Source organism: Cnephaeus nilssonii (genome assembly GCF_951640355.1).
Source record: "Cnephaeus nilssonii genome assembly, chromosome: 3".
NCBI lineage: Eukaryota > Metazoa > Chordata > Mammalia > Chiroptera > Vespertilionidae > Cnephaeus > Cnephaeus nilssonii.
The window spans coordinates 52,897,446-52,924,011 of NC_137074.1; the positions used below are offsets into that span (position 1 = coordinate 52,897,446).

The following is a 26,566-nucleotide window of genomic DNA, read 5'->3' on the forward strand; positions in this document are numbered from 1 at the left end:
CCTTCTGTACCTGGCCCACCTCCTTTCTCTGCTCTCGTCTAACTGCCTACCATAGGGTCAGTTGTCAGTACAAGAACTTAATGCCAAGATGTTAAACTATTTTGCCTTTGGCCTCCTAATAATTTTGACTGTTCTAGATTGATTTAATAATAAAATACTACATTATATACGATGCACACGACTGCTGAGCCTCAGGATAGAAGCAGCCTTGCGCCCGGCAACCCTAAAAGAACCTACCTATGAAAGGCAAATTTGAGAAGGGGCTGGGCTACGGAGGGAACAGTAAATGCTTCTATAAATTATACAAGTTTGCAGATTCTCTGATCACAACCTTTCCCCGAGATCAACCTCAGATCTGCTTTTCTAAAAACTTTGGATAGCAACCTAAGAGGCTTAGTTACAAACTGATAGAAATAGAAAGGTAGTTTGAAGAGTACTGGAAGAATTTTTAGAATTTGTTTGGAGGTTCCCCTTTTCTGACCACAGACGATAAGCCTCCCTGTTTCCGCAGCCTCCGGGAGCTGTAAAATGCGGGGGAAACTCGGACTCCGAGTCCCAAGCTGAAGTAGGAGGGGCTAAGAGGCTGAGGCAGGGACTTTACCCCCCTGCCTCCCGCCCCGTGGAGCGAGAAGGGCGCGCTCAAGCCCCGGAAGTCCCGCCTTGCATAGCGTTCCTGGCCTCTGCTATTGGGCGGCTCCCGGGAGGGCGGGGCCCTTTTCGGCGGGCAGTTGTGACGTCACTAGCTCTGGTGGGGTTGCTGCGGCAGCACCGTAAGGATGTAGCGATTTGACTGCCTCTAGAGAGGGGAGAGGCGGCCTCCGAGCGCTCCAGATGCCGGAAAGCTGGGACGCGGGGGCTCGTGCGCTGACCCCACTGCGATGGTAAAACGGAAGTCCTGCTCCAGCGGAGCCAGAAGCCCCCGCGGAAGCAGGGTCCTTTCCAGAACGGTGGCCCCGAGGCTGCTGCCGTGGCGGCGGCGGGAGCATCCTCACCTGGTAAGAGGGAGGAGGGGAGCTTGTCACACGCCTGCCCCCACGCCGGAGGGGGGAGCCCACCAGCTGCGCTGCGGAAGCGGTTATAGTAATACCTCTGGAGCTGCCACGGTCTCAGGACGGGAACGTTCCTTTATTTTCTTACCTGACGTTTGTCTTAAACGGGGACGAACACACAGCCTTCAGGGTGGTATTGTTTACCTGGCCCGCAGAGCGCCTTTTGCTTCAACCGTTTGGTGCTAACCACCTACGAATTCTGAGACGCTGCTGGGCATAACATTTAAACACAAAACTGATCATTTGATTTCTCTTTGGTTGGGCCGGAAATACTATTTATTCTTTGTCTTTCGGGCGTTGATGTTGAATATGTCTTTTTAGCATATTAAAATGGCTGTACCCAAAGATGCCATCCCTTCCTTGTCGGAATGCCAGTGCGGGATCTGCATGGAAATCTTCATCGAGCCGGTAACGCTGCCTTGTAATCACACGCTCTGTAATGCATGCTTCCAGTCGACTGTGGAGAAGGCCAACCTGTGCTGTCCCTTCTGTCGTCGTCGGGTCTCTTCGTGGACCCGGTATCATACTCGAAGAAATTCTCTCATCAATAAGGAACTGTGGGAGATAATCCAGAAACACTACCCAAAGGAATGCAAACTTAGAGTCTCTGGGCAAGAATTAGAAGAAACCGGTGAGTAAAACCCAGCGTGTTTGTTGGCTAAAAAAAAACAAAATCCTTTTAAAAATGAATAATAAAAAGAATCATTGCTAATCCATTTTTTAAAGGATTAAAAAAAAAAGAGAAAGCTCAATTAGTATTTGTCTAAATTATTTAGCGGTGGTAAAGTCAGAGACAAGATTTCGTTCATTGGTATAATATTCAGGCTGCTGTTCAGTTAGTGTTTGTTGGGTTAAAAATGAAAAGAAAAAACAAGAATTTGAGTCTTATTCTTATGGAAAGTTGTATAAATATTCAGATGAGCAATAGTGGTAGTATAGTAACAGCAGAAATAAGGAAACTACTGGGTTCCTGTGTTAATATTTCTTTTACTTTCACTTACTTTCTCTAACTTACTTGCTTATACATCTCCATCTTAAGCACGCAGTGATCCTAAACTAGCTTTTTTCTTACCAGTTCCCTCTGGTTAAGCCATTTTTATACAAAGTCCTCCACAGTGTGGACTCAGCAGCTATTGAGAATGACCCAAACGGAACATTTTTGATTGTAGCATTTTGATCACTTATGTGGATCAATAAGCTATGAAAATGTTTTTTGTCTTAAATGTGGTGTCTGTGCTCTGGAGTGCTTGCCTTTTTTGTGTTGGAATTATTTTTATTGTAAATATATATAACAATGTGCTATTTTAATCATATTTTAAAATATTTTTAAATTGATTTCAGAGAGGAAGGGAGAGGGATAGATAGAAGCATCAGTTATGAGAGAGTCATTCATAGGCTGCCTCCGGCACACCTCCCACTGGGGATTGAGCTTGCAACCAAGGTACATGCCCTTGACAGGAATCGAACCCTGGACCCTTTGACCCTTCAGTCCGTGGGTTGACACTCTATCCACTGAACCAAATCAGGGTGACATGTTCTCTTTAATTTTTTTTCTAATTACAGTTTATATTCAATATTATTTTGTATTAGTTTCAGGTGTACAGCATAGTGTTGAGACAATCATGTATTTTACAAAGTGTTTCCTTAATATTTCCAGTACCCACCTGGCACCATATATAGTTATTACACTATTATTGACTATATTTCCTATGCTGTATTTTACATCCTCATTACTATTTTGTAATTACCAATATTATCAATCTACTTCTCAATTCCTTCACCTTTTTTTTTTTGAGAATTTTTTGATTTTTTTAAAATGTTTTATTGATTTTAGAGAGAGAGGAAGGGAGAGTATTAGAGAGGTAGAAACATCAATGAGAGAGAAATATTGACCGTCTGCCTCCTGCATGCCCCCCCTCCACTGGGGATGGAGCCCACAATCCAGGTGTCTTCCCTGATGGGAAATCGAACCGTGACCTCCTGGTGCATAGGTCAGTGCTCAGCTACTGAGCCACACCGGCCAGGCTGTACCAAGCTTTTTTATCCACTTATCTACTGATGGACACTTGGGGTTGCTTTCGTATCTTAACTACTGGAAATAACATTACAGTGAACATAGGGATGCATATATTCTTTTGAATTAGTGTTTTACGTTTCTTCAGAGATAAATTAGAAGTGGAATCACTGGGGCATAAGGCTGTTCCTTTTTTTTTAATTTCAGAGAGAAACAAGAGCAAAACATTCATCGGCAGCCTCCTACACACCCCCTACCGGGGATCAAGTTTGCAATCCCGGGCATGTGCCCTGACTGGCAACCTTTCAGTGCACAGGATGATGCCCAACTGAGCCACAGTGGCCAGGGCAAGGCCCCTCCATTTTTTACTTTTTGTGAGGAGCCTCTGTACTGTTTTCCATAGTGGCTGCAACAATCTGCATTCCCACTACCACTGCATGAGGGCTCCCTTTTCTTCACATCCTCACCAACACGATAGCCATTCTGATAGGTATGAGGTGATATCTCATTGTGATTTTAATTTGCATGTCTCTGACGATTACTGACATTGAGCATCTTTTCATATGTCTGTTCCACACGTTTTTCTTATTCCATGGTGTTCCTTGGCTTGCAGTTGCATAATTCCAATCTCTGCCTCCAAGTCACATGGCCTATCCCAGTGTGTCTCTGTCTTTACATATTCATCTTCTTTCTGTCTGCTTTCTTTTTTTTTAAATATATTTTATTGATTTTTTACAGAGAGGGAGAGGGATAGAGAGCCAGAAACATCAATGAGAGAGAAACATCGATCAGCTGCCTCCTGCACACCCCCCACTGGGGATGTACCCGCAACCCAGGTACATGCCCTTGACCGGAATCGAACCCGGGACACTTCAGTCCGCAGGCCGACGCTCTATCCACTGAGCCAAACCAGTTTCGGCCTGTCTGCTTTCTTATGAGGACACCTGTGATATTGGATTAAGGGCCCACTCTACTCCAGTACATCTTACATCCAGTACTTAGTTACATCTACAACAACTCTTTCCAAATAAGGTCACATTCTTAGGTGCAGGGTGTTAGGACTTCTATATTCAACTCATAACAGCAATCCTGCTGTGTGTATTCTTTTGTGCAAGGTTCTTTTACTCAGTGCCAAGTTCAGGATTCATCTTACGTTATGGGTATTGCTAGTTTATTAATTTTTTATTTTTAAATATCATTCTGTTTGATTATATCATACTTGGTTAGCTGTGCTCCAGTTGATGGCACCTCAGCCATTTTTATAAAGTTGCTGTGAAGATTCTTGTACAAGTTTTTTTTGTGGTCTTATGTTTTCATTTTTTTCTAGTGTAAGTACTTAGTGGAATGCTCAGTGATAGAGTAGATGTATGTTTGGTTGTATAAAAAGCTGCCAGATCATTTTCCAAAGTGGTTGTATTTTCTAATCCCAGCAACAATGTACAGTTGACCCTTGAACAACGGGTTTGAACTGCATGGGTCCACTTATTTGCAACTTTTTTTTTTTTTTAAATAATACTTGTGCTGTTTCAGTTCGAGTTTGGGAGTCAGCTGATCCGGAGGGCCAATAGTATGCATTGCTCTATAGTATTTTATATAGGGACTAGAGGCCTGTTGCAGGAAGATTCCTGCAAGAATAGGGCTTCCTGCGGCCATCTCTGACGCCCCGCCTGCTTCCCTCTCTTCACCACCACCCTGCTTGCTTCTCCGCAGCTTCGCTCCCTTCTGCAGCGCTTAGCTTCCTTCTATACTGTCTTCTGTCTTCGCGCTGCTCCTGAATATGCAAATTAACTGCCATCTTGGTTGGGTTCATTTGCATACTCGCTCCTGATTGGCTTGTGGGTGTGGCAGAGGTACGGTCAATTTGCATGTTTCTCTTTTATTAGATAGGATGTAAACATCCTTCGTTTTTGGTATCCATGAGGTATCCTGGAACAAAGGGATGGAAGAAGAATTTTCCACAAATTTTTAATTTTTTGTTGTTTACTGAGACTGTCTACTAATCTCTTTGCTGTGTAGGGTTACTTTCTTTGTATTCCTTTAATGGAGTCTGGAGAAAGATTTAAGTGTACATATTCATGTGGCATTTTGAACCTCTGGTTGTTCTTTTCTTTTATTAGTTAGTTTTTCTTTTAAAATGGAACTCCATAAAGTAGATATTGCTGTAGCTGTTAATAATTGTACATTTTATTTTAATTCTGGATTTTTATATTAATACAGTTTTAATGGAAGACAAAGCTAGCCATAAAATTTTGTGTTGCCTCTTATATTATTTTCTTTCTTAACCTGGAACAGTTGATGACTATCAGCCAGTTCACCTGTTAAGTAAACCTGGAGAATTGAGAAGAGAATATGAAGAGGAGATAAGCAAGGTAGGAATTAAATAGTTATTCTGTTTTTGGAAAATTCTCTGTTGTGTTTTCATTTTCACATTTTACATGTAGTTTTATGTGCTTATATAAATAGTATATATTAAAATGTAAGTAATTTTAATGTACTTTATAAAGGCTCCATTTTTTATGTGTTCACAATAGTTACAAACTAGCTTTAATTTATTGGTGCTCTTATGTGATAGTTATTCCTAAGCATTTTCATTTTCCTGAAGCTTTGAGCTTAAAGGAAGAAATATTGTGGTAGATTATGGGTGTTTTAGTCCATTAAGGATGCTAAGACAAAAATACCATAGATTTAGCGGGCTTGAAACAACAAACATTTCTTATAGTTCTGGAGGCTGGGAAGTTCAAGATCCAAGGTATTTGGTAGATCCAGTCGGGAAAAGGAGAGAGAAAAAGAGGAGAGAAGAGAGAGAGAGGTCAGGAGAGAGACAGCAGGAGATAGAGAGACAGAGAGAGCATCTCTCTTGTGTCTCATGATATCAGGGTACTAATCCCAATATCAGGGTACTAATCCCATTATCCTATTCATGAGGACATGACCCTTTACTTCCCAAAGACCCTTGTGTGGCTCAGTGGTTGAGCATCGAGGTCACAGTTCTATTCCCAATTGGGGCACATGCCCAGGTTGCAGGCTTGTTCCCAAGTTGAGGGTGTGCAAGGGGTAGCCGATCAGTAATTGTCTTATCATTGAAGTTTCTGTCTTCCTCTTTGATATAAATAAAATATACATTTTTTTTAAAAAGACCCCAACTCCAAATACTATCACATTGGGGGATTAGAACCTCAATATATGAATTTTGGGTAGACAAAACAATGAGTTTAGATGAGGAGCGTATAAAATAATGCTCATTGTGAATTATCTAAATAGGAAAAGAGGGAGTAGTGCTTTCAATGAAGCCTTTGAAATCCACTAGTACTAGGAGAGCCCTATTATCTCCCTATCCTGCTTAGTGTAGAGCACTGTTGTCCAATAGAAAGGCAATGTGAATCTACATACAATTAAAAATTTTCTGGTAGCCACATTTAAAGAAATTTTCCAAACAACAGATGAAATTAATTTATATTTTAACGCATTATATCTAAAATATTTTGTTATCAATATAAATGTACTAATTATATCAAATTATAATTATATATGAACTATATGTATATTATAATGTGATTGGGCATTAATTATATAAAGATATACAAAAACTAATCATTGGAGTTTGCATTATTTTTAATTTTTGTACTTATAGTACATATTGCTTTGGTCTAGTCATTTTTCAAGTGCTCGATAATGTAGCTAGTGGCTACTATAATTATGATAGTTAACTTAATTGTCTAAGCGGTGTTCTTAAGGGTTTTTTGTTTGTATCATCCTCACGTGAGGATATGTTTTTATTGATTTTGAGAGAGAAAGAGAGAGAGAGAAAACCCACATCGATGTGAGAAAGAAACATCAATTGGTTTTCTCCTTCCTATATGCATCCTGACCAGGGATTGAACCCACAACCTAGGTATGTGCCCTGACCAGGAATCGAATCTCTTGGTGTACAGGACGATGCTCCAGCCAACCGAGCCACCTGGCCAGGGCTTAAGTAAAGGTTTTAAAGGAATGGTTTAGTCCTTATGATAAGGTAGTGAGAACAGGCTCTATTTTTGACTGCAAATAAAAGAAAACCCAACTTAGCTACCTTAAACAATCAGAAATTGTAATAATTTGGAAGTCCAGAGGTAGGGGCTTCAGGCGTGGTTTTATCCAGAGCTCTAGATCCAGATCTTTGCTAACTTCTGTCAGCTGGCATTATCTCAGGCTAATAGCAAGATGGCCACACCATTCTGAACCTCAGTTTTCTTATGGGATTGGATCAAGGACATATGAGTCAAACCCTTTGGAATTCTAAGTGGTTCTTTTGTTTTGTTATGTGTATCTCCTCCTCCCCCCCCCCTCCCCGCCAGGAGAAGTATTGTTTGTTTTTAGGAGAAGTATAGTTTAAATGACCATAAGCATGGCCTTAGAGTCTAGAATCAGAGTTTGAATCTCTATTTTGCCACTTACTGTTTTAAGTAGGTTACTTGTTTTTCTTTGTTTGTTTCTTCTTTTGTAAATCATATAATAACCAATGGGGGTGTTTCTTCAGCAACGATTCCACTCCTGCCCACTGTGTTTAGGGATTCTTCCAAATTTCAGGGATAGATCCTATCAGTCTTAGTCAGTTTTTAACATTATATTTGCTAGGTTTTGGTTCAGGAACCTAGGCCTAAGTTAATCTGCACATGGCATTCTGTTAACTAGAAGCCCGATGCACAAAATTCATGCAAGAGTAGGCCTTCCTTCCTCCGGCTGCTGGCACTGGCTTCCCTCTGGCACCCGGGACCCAGGCTTCCCTTGCAGCCTGGCTTCGTCCAAAAGGTCGTCCGGAAGGATGTCCAGTCTAATTACCATATTACGCTTTTATTATTATAGATAGATATTGCAAGTATATTAAAAAGTTCAGAGAAGAATTGTTCTCTATTAATTATTTTTAAGGTGGAGGCAGAGCGACGGGCCAGTGAGGAAGAAGAAAACAAAGCCAGTGAAGAGTACATACAGAAATTATTGGCAGAGGAGGAGGAAGAAGAAAAGAGACAGGCAGAAAAAAGGAGAAGAGAGATGGAAGAACAACTAAAAAGTGATGAAGAATTGGCAAGAAAGCTAAGCATTAATATTGTAAGTTTTAGATAATTTTGGAAGTTTTAACATTCCTATTGCTTTGACTATAATTTTCAAAGAAATGTTCACCATAACTACAAGCTATTGCTGACATTTGTTCTACTGAAAACTTCTTTCAGTTTTCGTATATTGTTAATATTTGCTCTAATTCAAGTATACTTGAAAAAACTTTTATATTATTAGTAAACTGAAATTATGCAGGAAAGCTATTCAATGAAAAATGAGAGCTTCCTTTTCCCCCTCCACCTCTTCACTCCCATTCTGTTCCATTACATCAGTCCCAAAGTTTAGCACTATTAACCATTTCTTAAAACTATTTTTCTTATTTGCCTAAAAAGGATTTATCAGTTATACTATTTTTTTCTTGCCTTTTTTCACTTGATATATCTTAGAGATTTTTTTTTGTGTGTGTATTACTACATATACTCTAATTCTTTTAAAGAGTGTTATACTATTCCATTGTATTGATATAGATCATTTTTATAAAGTGAAGCACATTAAATTCTTAATATATTAAAGCTGAATTTTATTATTTTGCTGTAGTTAAATTACTGCATAGGGGAAATGAATGAAAGAAAGGGTAAAAACGCATACTTTAAGACTAAAGAATACAATGGGACCCAGTGATTTGAAAGAACCTGGCAGAATTACCCTGGGATTTTTAAAAAATATAAACTGTTCTATATCTACTGAATCAGAATCTCTGGGGATGGGACTTAGGGAATACCATTCTCAGAGGCATCTAGGGAAGTCTGAGGTATATTCAGGTTTGAGAGCCTCTAAAAACAATTCCTCTGCTTTCAAACAATAAATATGTTAAAGTACACTTACTAAAAAGAACTATATCCAGAGTTGGGATTTTTTTTTTTTTCATTTTTGAGAGGCCTACCATTAATAATAATATATTCAAGTTTTAGATTGTATGTCCTTTTTAATATACTTTCTTTTTAAAATTTAAGTAAAATAGCTTTATAAAGGTACACAATAAGAAGTAAAGACATTGCCGAAACCGGTTTGGCTCAGTGGATAGAGCGTCGGCCTGCAGACTCAAGGGTCCCAGGTTCGATTCCGGTCAAGGGCATGTACCTTGGTTGCGGGCACATCCCCAGTAGGGGGTGTGCAAGAGGCAGCTGATCGATGTTTCTCTCTCATCAATGTTTCTAACTCTCTATCCCTCTCTCTTCCTCTCTGTAAAAAATCAATAAAATATCTTTAAAAAAAAAAAGAAGTAAAGACATTGACCGATAGAATAACAAATAGGATAAGAAAGAGAATACAAGGGTGGGCAAAATAGGTTTACATAATACAAATAAATAATACAGTAGTTAATAAATGATACAGCCCTAGCCGCATAGCTGTTTTGCATGCTCACAGCTGTACACATACTTTTGCCTGCCCAGTAATTCAAAGAGGATAATCTTTACCTGTCTTTTAAGAGTCTGTTATTCTGACCCTTGTTTTCACATGGGATTATAGAGTAGATTTTTTGATATTTTAGGGTAACTTTTGTTAATTGTGAAAGTTGGGTGGTCCAAGGTTAAATGCCTATCACCACCAGTTATATTCATTTTTCCAGTAGTGTGGTAAGAAACTTATGAGAATACAGCAAGTAAATATTCATGTTATTTATTGGTATGACCGTAAGTCCCCAAGTTAAATTACTTATACATAAAACTAACTTTTATTCCAGGTATATCTATACCTCTTTGAATTTACCCCTATATATAAAGGTAGTTATGTGAAACTATTCATTAGAAATATTAACAAATTATCCTATCTAATAAAAGAGTAATATGCAAATTGACCGTCACTCCAACACACAAGATGGCAGCCCCCATGTGGTCAAAGATGGCTGCCACAAGATGGCCAGCAGGGCAGGGCAGTTGTGGGTGATCAGGCCAGCAGGAGAGGGCAGTTGGGGGAGAGGACCAGGACTGCAGGGGAGGGCATTTGGGGGCGACCAGGCCAGCAGGGGAGGGCAGTTGGGGGTGACCAGGCCTGCAGGGGATGGCAGTTGGGGGCGACCAGGCTGGCAGGGGAGGGCAGTTAAGGGGCAACCAGGCTGGCAAGGGAGGGCAGTTAGGGGTTAGCGGGCCAGTAGAAGAGGGCAGTTAGGGGCAATCGGGCCGGCAAGGGAGCAGTTAGGTGTTGATCAAGCTGACCAGGGAGTGGTTAGGGGGTGATCAGGCTGGCAGGCAGAAGCGGTTAGGAGCAATCAGGCAGGCAGAAGCGGGGTGAGTGGTTTGGAGCCAGCAGTCCTAGATTGTGAGAGGGATCCCAGATTGGAGAGGGTACAGGCTGGGCTGAGGGACACACACCTCTTCCCCGCCCCGCTCCCCCTCCCCCCATGCACGAATTTCATGCACCAGGCCTCTAGTCAGATAATAAGATTAGTATCGTTATGCCTTTTGTGCTCTTTCATGTATAGTAAAAATACAATTAATTTAGATCAACTTGGATGAACTTAATCTTTTTTGTTTTGTTTTTGGACTTAACCTTGTTTATACTAATTTTTACATAATTTCATTCAGAGGGTGTGTAGAATTTAAATGTAAGCATAATTCCTGAAAAATTTTGTTGTGAATTCTGAGTTAGTTGAATTAATAGCTTATTTTATTATAAATTTATTTTAATAATGTCTTTTATGCTTTTTCTGTTGTTAAAGAACAACTTCTGTGAGAAAAAAGTCTTGGCTTCTCCCATGAATTCCAGAAAATCTGATCCAGTCACAAACAAGTTGCAAAAGAAAAGTAAAAATAAACAAACAAATACTGGAGATATTCAGAAGTAAGTGAACATGGCTGTTTATCAGTTATTGACCACCTACTGTATGCCAGTGTTTTTTGTTCATGTAGTTCACTAACTGTCAAAATTTGGTCTATGTGCTCTGCATGAAAACCCTCCAAATGGTCTGAGATTGATATAAAATGAAAATAAGAGAGCTACTCACATAGCTTATATTCCTGGCTAGCATGAAGAGAGATATGAATTATTTTTTAATCTTGATTGCTCAGGGTTTCCATGATGTTCCTATTTTCTCAAAACTAACCATTGGGCCTGGCCGATTTAGCTTGGTGGTTCAGCACATTGGCTCTTGGACAGAAGGGTCCGGGTTCAATTCCTAGTCAAGGGTTGAAGGCCCAAGCCCAGCCTTGGATGTGGGCAGGAGGCAGCCTATTGGTGCGTCTTTCATATTGGTGTTTCTTTCTTTCTCTTCCTCTTTCTTTCTCTCTCTCTATCTCTCTTTCCCTCCCTCCCTCTCTCCCTCCCTCCCTTTCACTTTCTAAAAATCAATGGAAAAAATATCCTTGGGAGAGGATTAATCAAAAAAAGATTAAAAAACTAACCAGTTGGATTTTGTTTTCCCCTTGGTTTAGGTCTTCCTCACTGAAGGAGTTTATAATTTGGCATCTAGATCATTCACCCACTTTTTCCCAGTTTATGCATTATATTTCTTCTCTACTCTAAAAAGGTATGAGTCATGTAGTCAACAGTGGAGCAATGGTTTAGCTTCCCCACAACACCCCTCCAGCATCAGGTAGAATTGATGACTATGAGTATATAAGCTTTCCTATCATAATTCATAGTTTAAAAAGTTTAAGAAACACAATCTAGAATTCAAAAACATAATGGCTTTTGGTTCAGCTGAGACAATATGTGCAGAATTCTTGCGGAATTCTTAGAAATTTTGGATTTGGGGTTTGGACAATTAGATTTAGGGTGGGGGCAGAGTTAAATGGAGTGCCTGCTATTAAAAGAAAAACTAGCTCGGCCAGTGTGGGTCAGTGGTTGAGCATCGACCTCTGAACCAAGGAGGTAATAGTTCCATTCCTGGTCAGGGCACATGCCCAGGTTTTGGATTAATCCCCAGTGGACCGCGTGTAGGAGGCAGCCAATTAATGATTCTCCCTCATCATTGATGTTTTTCTCTCTCCCTCTCCCTTCCTCTCTGATATCAATAGAAATATATTTTTAAAAAATAAATAAATATGGCAGTATCAATATTGTTAATGCTGATATTATGCAAAGTAGAAATCAAAAGAAAATCCATTAATAGGAGAAAAGCAGAGGGATTGCATAATTACATAATATTCTGCTTAAAGCAAATAACATGAATCTTCATGCATCTAAATATATATTTTGAAATACACAAAAATAAAAAATTAATAGAAAAAATGGACCTAATAAACTGACAAATTTTAATAAACTGGTGAACTTAAAAGCAGGAATTGAGAAGCTGGTGGATTAAAAGTTAAAATAAAGCCCTAGCCAGTTTGGCTCAGTGGATAGAGCGTCGGGCTACGGATGAAGGGTCCTGGGTTCTATTCCTGCCAAGGGCACATGCCTGGGTTTTGGGCTCGATCCCCAATAGGGGGCGTGCAGGAGGCACCGATCAATAATTCTCTGTCATCATTGATGTTTCTATCTCTCCCTTTCCCTTCCTCTCTGAAATCAATAAGAAGAAATGTATTTAAAAAAGAATAATTTAATAAAAGAAGTTAAAATAAAGTTAAAACAGATAAGGTCTAGTCTCTAGAATATATAAAGAATTCTTAATATAACTCAACAATAAGACAATAAATGGAATTTAATAGATATTTCTTTAAAAATGCACAAATAGCCAGTAAGCACATAAAAAGATGCTCAATATCATTAGTCTTTATGGGAAATGTAAAAACTACAATGAGATACCATTTCATACCCACTAGGATATCTATAATCCAAAAAAAGGAGGAAATAACAAATATTGGCAAAAATGTAGAAAAATTGGAATCTTATGCATTGGCGGGGAGAATATAAAGTGGTGCAGCCACTGTGGAAAACAGTTTGGCAGTTCCTTAGAAAGTTTAATAGACTTACCATGAGAGTCAGCATTCAACTCCTAGATATTTACCCAAAAGAATTAGAAACAGGTTTTTAACAAATGTTAGTGTCAGCACTTCAACTAGCCAAAAGGTGGAAACAGCCCAAATGTTCATTGAGGGATGAATGGATAAACAAAATGTATATCCATAAAATGGAATATTATTCAACCATAAAAAAGGAATGACAGCCTGGCCGACGTAGCTCAGTTGTTGAGTGTTGTCCTATGAACCAGGAGGTCATGGTTCAGTTACTGGTCAGGGCACATGCCTGGATTTCAGACTCAATCCCCAGTGTGGGGCATGTAGGAGGCAGCCAATTAATGATTTTCTCTCACCACTGATGTTTCTATCTCTCTCCCTTTCCCTTCCTCCCTGAAATCAATTAAAACATATATATTTTTTAGAAAAGGGGAATGACATACTGATATAGTCTATAATTGGATAAACTTCAGAAACATGCTAAGTGAAAAGCTAGAAATTAAACTTTCTAGCAATATTAAGTGTTATAGAGGATAAGAAGCACTTAACATGCTTCGGGGGAGTTTAAAAGATTGATACTCTATAACTGGAGTATAGACACTAAAGAAACTCCAGAAGACACGTCCAGGAATGTGCCCAGCAGTACTATTCATAACAGTAAAGAGCCAGAAGCACCCATATTCCAACAGTAGAACAGAGTATTATCCAACAGTGAAAATGAATTTTAGCTAAGGAAAACATGCATGATTCAGGAAAACGTTGGGTGAAAAAAACAAGTTGTGGAAGAAGACATGTAGTATGATTCTCTATACATAAGGTTCAAATTATGCAGTACTAAAGCAATAAGGTGTTTAGGATACAGGTGTGTGGTAAAACTATTTTTTAAAGCAAGAGATAAATAACTCATGCCCTAGCCAGTGTGACTCAGTGGATAGAGCATCAGCCTGCGCACTGAAGGGTCTTGGATTCAATTCCATTCCAGGGCACATGCCCGATTTGCAGGCTCAATCCCCAGTAGGGGGCGTATGGTAGGCAGCCGATCAATGATTCTCTCTTATCATTGACGTTTCTATCTCCATTTCCCTCTCCCTTCCTCTCTGAAATCAATAAAAATATATTTTTTTAAAGAGAGATAAATAACTCAGGATAATCATCTCTGAAGTGGGAGACAAAGAGGAGGCCCCCCCATAGGGATTTTAAAATCAGTGATTGTTAGTATAAGGGTTCTTATCTTGTAAATTTTTTAGTATATTTTTATTGATTTCAAAGAGGAAGGGAGAGGGAGAGAGAGATAGAAACATCAATGATGAGAGAGAATCATTGATCAACTGCCTCCTGCACGCAACCCGGGCATATGCCCTGACTGGGAATCAAACAGTGACCTCCTGGTTTATAGGTCAACACTCAGCCTCCAAGCCATGCTTGCCGGGCTCCATGTCTCTTTCCATATGAACAGCTGAAAACATACTTTTGCCCACCCCCATATTGTGAATGTTACATATATTTTGTAACTATTCTCTCCAAAACTATTTGTTCTCATGAGGAAGGCTCTCTTAGAAAGATCTTTATGACACAGTGAAAAAAGAAAATCTCAGCCCTGGCCAGGTGATTCAGTTGGTTGGAGCGTCATCCCATACACCAAAAGATTGTGGGTTCGATTCCTGGTCAGGGTCAGGGCACATAACCTAGGTTTCGGGTTCTATCCCTGGTCAGGATGCATATGGGAGGCAACCAATCGATGTTTCTTATGTCAGTGTTTCTCTCTCTCTCTCTCTCTCTCTCTCTCTCTCTCTCTCTCTCTCTCTCCCCCCCTCTCCCTCTCCCTCTCCCTCCCTCCCTCCCCCCCCTCACCCCCCCTCCCTTCTTCTCTAAAAAAGCAATAAAAACATATCCTTGGGTGAGGATTTTTTTAAAAAAAGAAAAATCTCAGATAATTAGGATTCCTTTAAAAGAGATGTGTACTCTATAGAAATAAACATTTTTTAAAAAGTGGTTACAGCCCTTTGCCCATGTTGCTCAATGGGTAGAGCGTTGGTCCTTGCACTGAAGGGTTGCAGGTTCAATTCCCGGTCAAGAGCATGTACCTGGGTTGCATGTGGGAGGCAACCAATCAATGTGTCTCTCACGTTGTTTTTCTCTCTCCTCCACCCTCCCCTTCCACTCCAAAAATCAATGGGAGGGAAACTATCCTCAGGTGAGGATTAACAACAAAAAAACAATTAACAAAAAATTGGTTATATATGAGGAAGCAAATAGGCATGGAAAGGGATGATGACCTATATTTCCTACATTTCCGTTTAGTTTTATGGTTATTATAAGTAAAGAAGATCCAGGACAGTTCCTAAATCTTCACTGATCAAGTTGGATAAGTATCTGATCACATCTTGTTTTGTTCTTTGCTTATGGATTTCAAAACAACTATTATGCTGTAATAATTCTTACTTGGAACTAATATACTTGATGACTAATATCCAACTTTGGCAGAAGGGATTCTTCAGCTTTGGGAAACAGTTAAAATGCAACTAAATCTGGACTCCTGTTTTTCTCTTATCAACTGAAAAGGTGATTCTTGTTCTCATAAGTGTGTAGAGTATTTAGGTTGATGTAATTAAATATGTGGGTTAAATACTCTAGTTTATTTATAAGGGATATTTATTATTCTTTATATTCTATATACTACTCAGTGCTTTTTTATGCAGTGGAACTCTGGTTGTATATATTATTTGCAATCAGACCTTTTTTTTCATTGTTTTCTTTATTAAAAATGAAAGCTAGCTGCTCTTTGAAAATCACCCAAAGTTACCACTACTTAAAGACATCCAACATTTTGGGAGATTTCTGCCATGTTTAAGCATAGTTGTATATGTGTTTGGATTTTTACAATTTTTAAATATACCTACCAGCTCATTACATGTCCTTTTATTCCCATTTCTTTTACAGCATTTTCCATTATATTATAAACTTTATATTTTTAGTGGTAAACAGCCTGTTAAAGATGCTTAGAAATTTTGAGAAATAATCTTCTGCTGATATGTTGATATATCTGTTTGTCCCTAAGTAGAATGTGTATGTAACAAAAACATATACCAACATGGTAAAGAAGCTAATCATGGACTTTTCCATGATAAAAAAATATATATATATTTTCTGATATTAAAAGCAAAAAACAGAAACTGAACATATCCTTTCTTCAGATTGAAATGTTATTTCCAGTACTTTTGGTAAGACTATACAGTCTTGGTTGTTTGATGCTATCTACCTTTTTAAGTTTTTTGAGAGTTAAGAAATTTTTAGATTTTACTTCCTTTTCTGCTCTTTTTCCCTAAGATACCAATACTCAACTTTTTAAGTTATGCTCTGGAGTTAGACTAAAATATCTGAGACAAGGGGATAGACTATGCTCTTTCTGATAAATCATTCAGGCAACCAGACAACCTTCAGCATAAATAGCTAGTGCTTTATTATGTTGGGTACATACCACTTCTCTTTCAAAGCATTCAAACTTTGGCAAACTTTTTTTTAAAGGTATTTGTCACCTAAATCTCAGTTTGGGTCAGCATCACAGTCTGAAGTTGTACAAGAAGGCAAAAAAAACTCCATGTCTAAGGTATGTGGATGCTAAAGATGTTCTTAGTTTGGCATGTTTACTAATGCTATAGATTGCAAATACTTGTAGGTTCCTAACTTTTTTTTTTTACGTCACCAGAATACATGGGACACCATTTCTTAGTCATTTTACGCTTACCTAGACTAGGAGTCAGTAAGCAAACTTTTTCTGTAAAGGGCCAGATAGTAAATATTTTAGGCTTTTGGCCCTTATAGTCTCAACAATTCAATTATGCTGTTGTCATGTAAACAAATGAGCTTGTCTTTGTTCCAATCAAACTATTTGCAAAAACAGCAGGCTGAATTTGGCTCATGGGTCACAGTTTGTGGATCCTCAGTCTAGGCAATCAAACTCACAAAACTGAATAGGCTATCCTTGGTACCAACTTCACATTAAAGATTACAGGATAGGAAACAAAGCATGCTAGTAGGGTACCATCAGGCACATAATTCAGTAAGAGTCCTCATTGCACAGCTCTTAAGTGATGGCCTGGAAATGATACCACACAGATGACTGTGGTAACCATTCTGGCTTAGAAGCCTCATGACCCTTGAAAGTCGTTTATTGTAACAACCTATGGGGGTAACTTCCAGGAGTCCCCATCAGAAACACACCCAGAGGAGTTATAAGTCATTTACAGACGCCCCACGCTTTGACTTCCTGGTAGGTGTTGTAGATCACTTACAGTTTTAGTTCAAATGCAGTTCAGCAGTAAGGGTCATTTTTACCATAAGCTATGTGGCCTAATAACACAGGTGACATTCCACCTTTATCAGGTTTCTAGGTAAGTAGAACTAGGAAAGGTGAGCTGACACCCGGGTCTCTTTCCTGCATAAAAGGTTTGTTAACCCTTTACTCACAGGTTCCTTCTTTATTTTTTTCAATTCAGGTAGGTGGTTTTTATGAACATTTACTGTGCCAGATAATGTGTGTGTTTTCTTTAAATCTTCATCACAACCCTCAACTCTGTAATGTGGGTATCATTCTTGTGCCCATCTTACAGCTGGGAAAACTGAGGCACACAGAGATAAGAAACTTGCCCAAAGTCCCTTAAAGTAGAGGTAATGGAGGAGTCAAGTCCAGATAGTCTGATCGGTACTTGCATTGAGGATAGATGGAAGAGGCATTGTAGGGCTGGGATATTTTTTCTACCCTGTTGTTCATATGCACAGGAAAACTAGGTAAGCAGCCTAGAATTTGTTCAATCCAAACCACATTGGTTTATAAGAAATGTTATCAGGAATGATAAATGCAAAAGCAAAGAAGGTAAAAGAGCCCTGGCCAGCGTGATTCTGCAGCTAAGAGTGTTGGCCTGTGCACCAAAGGGTCCCAGGATCGATTCTCCATCAAGGGCACGTACCTGGGTTACAGATTCGATCCCAGCCCAACCAGGGCTGTGTGCAGGAGACAACCAATCGATGTGTCTCTCCGATGTGTCTCTCTCGTATCAACGTTTCTCTTTCTCTCGCTCTCCCCCTCCCTCTTTCCCTCTCTCCTTTTCTGTCTCCCTCTCTCCCTTTTTGTCTATCCCCTCCCCCTCTCTCCCTTCCACTCTCTAAAAATCAATGGAAAAAATATCCTGGGGTGAGGAATAAAGAAGTTAAAAGAACAGAATGTCTCCAACAAGGAATCATTTTTATTCTTAGACAAATTCTCATTGAAGACTTTCTTAAGGCTTTCCCATGGTCAGAACTAATCCTGGATCTTGACTTACCTAAGACCTATAAGTGAGAAGAATTATATTGGCCAAAGCAAGGGTTCTCAACCTAAGGTCTATGGTTAGAATCCAGAGCGTACATATGAACTTAGATGGAAGAAAAAGTTTACTTTATCTGAGCTCTCATTTTAGTGTTTTCTTTAATTATGAATGTAGACAGCAAACTATAATACATTTAATGGTACCTATGACTTTGTCATCAGTAGGAAGGATGGGTTTTTTAATCATATTTGTTGAAAATCTCTTGAAGTATCATTTATACTCATCCTTATGTCAGTATTATAAGTTATTAGACTTGCCACTGGATCTTATTTATAGATACATATTGCATCATAACTTTTAACATTTTAATAAATGTGTTGCAGTATAAACTGTTTTATTTGTGATCCTACATACTTATATTTTAAAATACTATTCTTAGAGGAGGTCTATAAGCGTCACAAAAATGCCTAAGGGAGGAGAGTTCGTGGTACAGAAAGGAGTTTAAAATCCCTGGGCTACTGGAAGTTTGTAAGATAAAAAAGAGGTGAGGTCATGGTGCCAGCTATTGGCTATATATTCTAGTTTTTTATATTGGGGGGAGGGTTGTTAATCCTCACCTGAGGATATTTTTCCATTGATTTTAAGAGAGCATGGAAGGAAGGGGTAGAGACAGAGAGAAACATCAATATGAGAAAGACCCATCAATTGGTTGCCTCCCACATGCGCCCCAACCAGGGCCAGGGATTGAGCCTGCAACCGAGGTATGTGCCCTTGACTAGAATCGAACCCAGGACTCTTCAGTCCATGGGCTGACACTCTCTCCACTGAGCCAAACCAGCTAGGACTAGTTTGTGGGTTTTAATCTGTAGGTTTTCGTGGGAGTAAAAATGAGGGAATGCCTTAATCTCAACTGGCACACAATAAAAATGCTATTAAAATCAATATACCTTATTAGTAGTGATAGTAATAACTACCTAATAGTGACAATTCAACTATGGTATCAGTGTAAGACATATGTAAGCCTTGATGTATAACTGTTTCACTGAGTCTTTTTCTGTTTTCTATAGGAAACTGATAGTAGCAATGTAAAGAGCCCTATGTGGCCAGACACAGACGTGGAGGAAGATATGCCAACACTTTCTCCACAAATATCCCTTGAAATTCAAGAACAAGGTGCAAAGTCTTCAATAGAGTCACCTATGCCTCAGTTATGTGCCAGTGATACAGAATGGTGCCTTGAAGGAGAAGTCAAAATGAGACCAAACAATCATGATAAAGAATTAAGTGCCATAAATCATGAGAGACCTGAAGCCAGCATCCCCTACCCTAGAGAAGCTGCAGTTAAGCCTTGTGGCAAAACAGAGAGTGGATGTGCTCTATCCTATATGACACAGATAATTGGAAATAACACAGTTGAGACAGAAAATGAAGAGTCTTGCCTACTGATCAGTGAAGAAGGTATTTGCAAAAGAAAAAATCAGGAGTCCTCTTTTGAAGCAGTCAGGGATCCATGCTTTTCTGCAAAAAGAAGGAAAATGTCCTCCGAATCTTCCTCAGACCAAGAGGAAACAGAAACCAGCTTTACTCAAAAACTGTTAGATTTGGAACAGCTGCTTTTTGAGAGACATAAGCAAGAAGAACAGGACAGGTTATTAGCACTACAGATTCAAAAAGAGGTGGACAAAGAACAAATGAAGCCAAACCGACAGAAAGGATCCCCAGATGAATATCATTTACGTTCTACGCCCTCACCTCCAGACAAACTGCTAAATGGACAAAGGAAGAAATCCAAAAATAGGAATGTAAAAAGACAAGCTGATATAGAGCATTCAAAACCTCAAAGAGGCCCAAAAACTGAAAATTGCCAACCTTCTTTTAAGATCCAGTTGAGACATTCAGTTAATGTTAATGGAAGAAAGATGCCAAATTCTGCTAGAGATCGTTGTAATGTATCTAAAAGTGTTGATTCCCTACAGCCTAGTAAGTCACAGAAAAGTATTTTTCAGATGTTTCAGAGATACACAAAGTAATGTGTGGGTAAAGGAAGAAGTATTTTAGAAACTGGTAAAGCTGGATTTGATGCTCTCTTTTCTATCATAGAATGTTTATAAAACTTATTCTGCTTGTGGGCACACTCATTGCCTCTAATTGAAGGACTGTGTGATTACAAGGGAGGAATATACAAATGTACTTCTGCCAAAGTCAGTGATAACCCAGAGTCTCAATTCTTTATGAATAACTGTGATACGCTAAATTTGACAATCCTTATAGGTAATAGATATAAAAATGCCTGGGCCAGCTCCCAAGAAACCTTCAGGTGCCATTCTCTTTCCTCAAAAATGCTTGCTTTTTGTATGGCCTTTGCTCACCTTTTTGTTCTGACTAGTGATCAAAGCAAGATTATACTATACCAAATAGTTAAGGAATCGGGTTTAAAATCTAAGTTTATTGCTGTTTTGCCATGTATTTGTAGATCACTTGAAATCTTCCATAACACTAAAGTAATCTAATCTTTATAATTATTTTAAGCATTATAGCATTTTCTTTTATTTAAAATGGATTAAAAGCATGTGAAAACAGAAAAGTCAGAGTTTTCTGGAAAATTAGGATTATCAAATGTGCCCTCAATCAGGAATTGAATCCAAGACCCTTCGGGGCCCAGGCTGACTCTCTAACTACTGAGAACACCGGTCAGGGCGGAAACTCATCTCTTGATGCAAAAGGAGTTAGTTGGGGTGAGACTGAACAGAGTGAACTGATCATTTGGATGCATTAAAACTGAGTGGGTGATCAGAAACTGGGTCCGGGATGGAGTAGCAGAGCATTCTTCCTTATTCTTTCTTTGCTAAATGACACAGAAAACATTTGGGTTTATAGCCTGTCACACGATAGTAACTGGTGTTAAAATAATTAGTTACTACATTACCTGAAATTTTGGAAATTCACATTTCTATTAATCTGCTACTCTAGGGGAAAAAATGGAAATTTACTGTAGGAAAGTTAAATTATAATATACTATGTTGTAGAACCTGAGACATAAATAACCATGTGTTTATTTCCTTATTTGCAATGGTAGTGATTTTTATTTGTGTTTATGGACAGAAATAGTGTGGTACTTGGGTTGGCCCTCTCAAAGTTAAATCAGAGGCTGTGATTCCATTTTGTGAAAGTTAAAGAATGTTAATCTATGTTTCATTAATATGAACAACTTGGAGCAATGAATAAGTTTTAATAGCATTTCTGATGATGCTTAGTTATTCATCCTTTTAAGGTAAAAATATAATAAAATGTCTTACAGCAAAAGTCTAGCTTTAATTTGGTAATATTTTTATACATTTTCAAAATTTTTTTCCTCCAGATGTTGTAACTGAAATTCTGTTAACCCTTTGCACTCGCTTGCTTTTTTCTCGATTCCTTTATTCTAATGCTAAACGTGTTGAGTCACACTCGACATCCGAGTGCAAAAGGTTAATCTTGATGCCATCTACTTCAATATTTATTGGGTAGATAATTAGGGGTAGAATTATGATGCTGATTTAAAATTTACTTTTGTCCTTTCTAAAAAAATAAAAGTAATTGCCTTCTGAGTAATGATTGTGCTGAAATGAAGTGTAGTCAGAAACTAATAAAATTTGTAAAAAATATACTAAAATTTATTATCAAACTGATATTTTTCTGCCTTTCTTTAAAGATAGATTTTTATTGATTTCAGAGAGGAAGGGAGAATGAGAGAAATAGAAACATCAATGATGAGAGAGAATCATTGATCAGTTGCTTCCTGCACACCTCCTACTGGGGATTGAGCCTGACATCCAAGCATGTTCCCTGACCGGGAATCGAACCGTGACATCCTGATTTGTAGGTTAACACTCAGCCACTGGGCCACTCTAGCGGCTTTTTGTCTTTTTGTTGTTGACAGTATTAGAGATGTCTTCCATTTCCCCTGCTTTTCCCCCCTCCACCTGGCCCTGATACTTTTCTAAGAGTGGTTTCACTTTATATTTTAGGGAAGACTTTGGATCTTCACAAATGAAAAGTTAAATAATTAAATCTTCCGTGACCAAAAAGGGGGTGGGGGGATACTGTGATGTACATAGGATTTATATATTTAACCACTTATTTGTGAAGAAGTCTTCCTGACTAAAGTTGGTTTTAAGATAAATTTAAATTTCTGTATTAGTCTTAATGATAGTCCTATGTATATGCCTTTTTGTTAAAAACTAACAAATGTTTTGTGTCAGTCATTAGAATGTATAGCTACTTTTTCCTCTTTTGTAGAAGGGGTATGAGAGCTTTTAATTTCTCCAGGAGTACTAAAACTGTGCAGAAGTTGAGAATCAGAAAATGTAAATATTAAAAATAAAAATGGAGTATCGTATATTTTACAAAAACTACCATAAAGGAAAATTGGAAGACATGGCAGACTAGGGAATAGATGCACTTCATTACAAAAAAACTAATTTCCTTTATATAAAGTGTCTGTCAATACATTAAGAAAAAGACTACTAACCCAAAAGGAAGGTTAGAAAAGTTTGATCCCAAGGAACATAGTTCCCAGGAAGGGAAATACAAATGTTTCTTAGATATGTGAAAAGGTGCATGATATCATTTACACTTTGCTCATACATTTTTCCACTCTTCAGGTTAGTAGAGATAAAAGTGCTGTTTTGTTTTTGTGTAAGGTTTTAAAAAATCTTAGCAAGCATGTCAAACTCAAAAGGCTAACATAGGCCAAATAAACAAGGTTTAAGTTTATGTGGGCCACAAAAGAAACAAAAGCTTTAATTTTCATAGAAACGTAAGTTTATTTCAATAGAGACATGCTGAATACAATGAAGTACTCAACATAAAATAGAACATTTTAATAAAATTTAATATTTTTTTCTTGAACATTAACTTACCAGACACTGAATAATTGCACAAATTAATAAGCGTAACGCAAATAAACCTTTTTTCTCCAAAAGTGAAATATTTCTTGTTGCGCACACCAAACAAGTCAGTCCAAGACTAATGATGTGGCAATCGGCTGCTAAAATATTCGCTGCTAGTATTAGTGGAGAGAAATGGTGCGCCTGTGAGTAAGGTGTGTAAGGGAAATGAATGCAACATGATTATAGTAATTAGTCATTAGTGGACGTTGTTCGTTAATTATGTATAACAGAATATTGTAAAAATTAAGTTACGAATTTTTTATTAAAACGTTTCTTACATGCCATTATATTGGCTGGGCCGCAAAAATATTTGCAGCCCACAGGCCCCAAGTTTGACATGCTTGGTGTAGGGAATTAGGCACTCTTACATGTTCCTTGGTATGAATGGAAAAGTTTAAATCACTTTGGAGGTAAACTTTGCATTTCTGCCTCTAGGAATTTCTGAAAGCTGTCTTCACATGTGTGTAGAATGACATATACAAAACTTAGAAACAACCATAATGTTGCATCAGTGGACCCTGAGTAAATGATGGCATAATGGAGGACTATATAGCCGTTAAACAAAAAAAAAACATCACTTTACAGATATGAAAAGAACTATCAGATACAGAGTTAGATAAAAAATACAAGATGTAGAATAGCATATGTAGTGTGCAAACTTGTCCAAAAAATAGAAACATATATATGTACTAGAGGCCCGGTGCATGAAATTCGTACACGGGGCGGGGGGGTGTCCCTCAGCCCAGCCTGCACCCTCTCCAATCTGGGATCCAGTGGGATCGGGCCTAAACGGGCAGTCAGACATCCCTCTCACAATCCAGGACTGCTGGCTCTCAACTGCTCACCTACCTGCCTTCCTGATTGCCCCTAACACCTTCTGCCTGCTAGCCTTATCACCCCCTAACCACTCCCCTGCCAGCCTGATTGATGCCTAACTGCTCCCCTGCTAGCCTGTTTGCCCCCAACTGCCCTCCCCTGCAGGCCTGGTCCCCCTGCAACTGCCCTCCCCTGCAGGCCTGGTCACCTCCCAACTGCCCTTCCCTGCAGGCCTGGTCACCCCCAACTGCCCTTCCCTGCAGGCCTGGTCACCTCCTCTGCCAGCCTGGTCACCCCTAACTGCCCTCCCCTGCAGGCTTGATCGCCCACAACTGCCCTCCCTTGCAGGCCTGGTCCCTCCCAACTGCCCTCCCCTGCTGGCCATTTTGTGGTGGCCATCTTGTGTCCACATGGGGGCAGGATCTTTGACCACATGAGGGCAGCCATCTTGTGTGTTAGAGTGATGGTCAATCTGCATATTACTCTTTTATTAGATAGGATTTGTATAAAATATTCCTAGAAGGAGAAACAATTCTTCCAGCAGGGAGAAAAACTGGGTGGCCGTATGATAGGAGTGGAAGAATGCCTTTTCACTATATGTTTTTATACTTTTTGAATTTTCAGTCATACTGAACATATCTATTAGAAAAAAAAACTTAATGTTCTTAAAATAACTGCAGGATAAAGGAAGCTTATACATTTCAGCCTGTACTATTCTAGATGGTCCTTTTTTGCCTTTAAATTTTAAGAATCATAATTCAGGAAAGTTTTTTTCAGCATGAAAAAATAGCATTGTGTGCCCTGACCAATGTGGCTCAGTTGGTTTGGAGCATCATCTCATACACTGAAAGGTGTCGGGTTCAATCCCTGGTTGGGGTGTGTATGGAGGCAACCGATTGATGTTTCTCTCTCATAATGATGTTTCATCTCTCCCCTTTCCTCTCAAATTAATGAAAACATTCCTTGGGTGAGGATTTAAAAAAAAGAATAGCATTGTTAATTTTTGGAAATTGCACAAGTGAGTGAATTTGAATTTATTTAGCTTTAATGTACTATTTTAAAATTACTTGAAAAGCAAAACTTAGGTTTCTAGGTAGCATGGCTAAGAACACTGAGGAAAGCCACATAAAAATGTAAAATTGGCCCTGGCTGGTTTGGCTTAGTGGATAGAGTGTCAGTCTGCAGACTGAAGAGTCTCGGGTTAGATTCTGATCAAAGGCACGTGCCTGGGTTGCGGGCTCAGTCCCCTGTGGGGAGTGTGCAGGAGGCAGCCGATAGATGATACTCATCACTGATGTTTCTCTCTCCCTCTCCCTTCCTCTCTGAAATAAATAAAAATATATTTTAAAAAATAAATGTAAAATTGTCAAAACTATCAGCTACTGAAACAATAACTAATGTAGAGGCTAAAGTTCTACAAAGTGGAAACTTAAGAGAGGTGAATTGGTTTGTAATCATTTTTTTACTGGTTAGCATGTGCCTATTCTGAATGCAGGATGAGAATCAGGGCTGCTGGTAGTGGACAAAGAAAATGTCAGAATCTTGGCCATTCATGAAGCTTGAGTTTTGAGGGTCATCAAACACAAGGCCAGTTTTCCCATCAAGATAATCTCTGTGCTTTGAAATTTGAGGGCAGAGGCTAAAAGGCTAAAAACCTCTGAAAAGCAGAGAGAGTTGTCATCAGGCTTACAGTGCTAACGAAAAAAGAGTAAAGTTTGGTACCTACCAAGGGAGGGAAGCCTATTAACACATCAGGGTCTCAAAGCCCTAGAACAGGGGTCTGCAAACTACATTCTAGGGACCAAACCTGTATGCCACCTATTTTTGTGGGGCCTATGAGCCAAGAATGGTTTTAAATAGCCTTTAGATTCCTTAGCTCACAAGTACTTAATCCATAAGGAATTGAACTGTTGACCCAGTAATTTGTGCAAGTTTTGGACCATCAAAAAAAGGACATGTATTGTAGGAAGAAATTCCCTTCTTAGTCTCTACCTGTATGAATATAGGTGAGCTACTTAACTTGCATCACCTCACTTTCTTATTTTGTAAATGGAAATCATGTCAGCAGGGTTGCTATAAGAGTTTAGTAATATACATAGAGCACCTGGCAGGGGAGAGGTGAGTGGAGTCTTCATCAGTAGACTGAGTCAAAAAGAAAATTAAGTGATAGTTTCTTCCTCCTGGCTACTCACCCCATCCACCAGTCCACTTTCATTTAGTGCTTCATGCCCTCTTAAGTCCCCCCGCCCCCCGTGTGGCATAAATAAATTGCAATTAACTTGTGTCTACTGATGAAGACTCCACTCACCTCTCCCCTGCCAGATGTGTCCATAGCTCCCTGTGTCACAAGAGATCTTGGCCCCAGAGGAAACCAATTCTCAGAAGTACTTCGTGGCTTCCTCTAATTCCTATACTAGTTCTATACATTTGGTTTGCATAAAGGCATATAAAACACTAAAAAGATGAAAGAGACCAGGGAGTTGAACCTCTACTGTATGTTTACCCATTACTTACTCCT

At 39.0% G+C, this 26,566-nt stretch overlaps 1 protein-coding gene across 2 annotated transcripts; it reads left to right on the top strand.

Moving 5' to 3' along the window:
• The first annotated feature begins 761 nt into the window (after nucleotides 1-761).
• RNF168 (ring finger protein 168) lies at nucleotides 762-26,559 on the top strand. 2 transcript variants are annotated; one of them, XR_013813181.1, is made up of 8 exons: nucleotides 762-995; nucleotides 1,371-1,680; nucleotides 5,356-5,432; nucleotides 7,969-8,148; nucleotides 10,817-10,938; nucleotides 16,521-16,602; nucleotides 19,369-24,279; nucleotides 24,312-26,559. XR_013813181.1 is itself a non-coding variant. In XM_079764285.1 (7 exons), the coding sequence occupies exons 1-7, from the start codon at nucleotides 879-881 to the stop codon at nucleotides 20,329-20,331; spliced, it is 1,851 nt and encodes a 616-aa protein (XP_079620411.1). In that variant the 5' UTR covers nucleotides 762-878; the 3' UTR covers nucleotides 20,332-26,559. The 2 variants fall into 2 exon arrangements, 1 of the variants encoding a protein (XP_079620411.1); XM_079764285.1 differs by having other exon boundaries at nucleotides 19,369-26,559.
• The last annotated feature ends 7 nt before the right edge of the window (nucleotides 26,560-26,566 follow it).

Excerpts from the sequence above, each read along its gene's own strand:
- RNF168 (XM_079764285.1), top strand. The coding sequence starts at position 879 with ATGGTAAAACGGAAGTCCTGCTCCAGCGGAGCCAGAAGCCCCCGCGGA. Across the intron at positions 996-1,370 it reads GGCGGGAGCATCCTCACCTG|CATATTAAAATGGCTGTACC; the intron begins GTAAGAGGGAGG and ends ATGTCTTTTTAG. Across the intron at positions 1,681-5,355 it reads GCAAGAATTAGAAGAAACCG|TTGATGACTATCAGCCAGTT; the intron begins GTGAGTAAAACC and ends AACCTGGAACAG.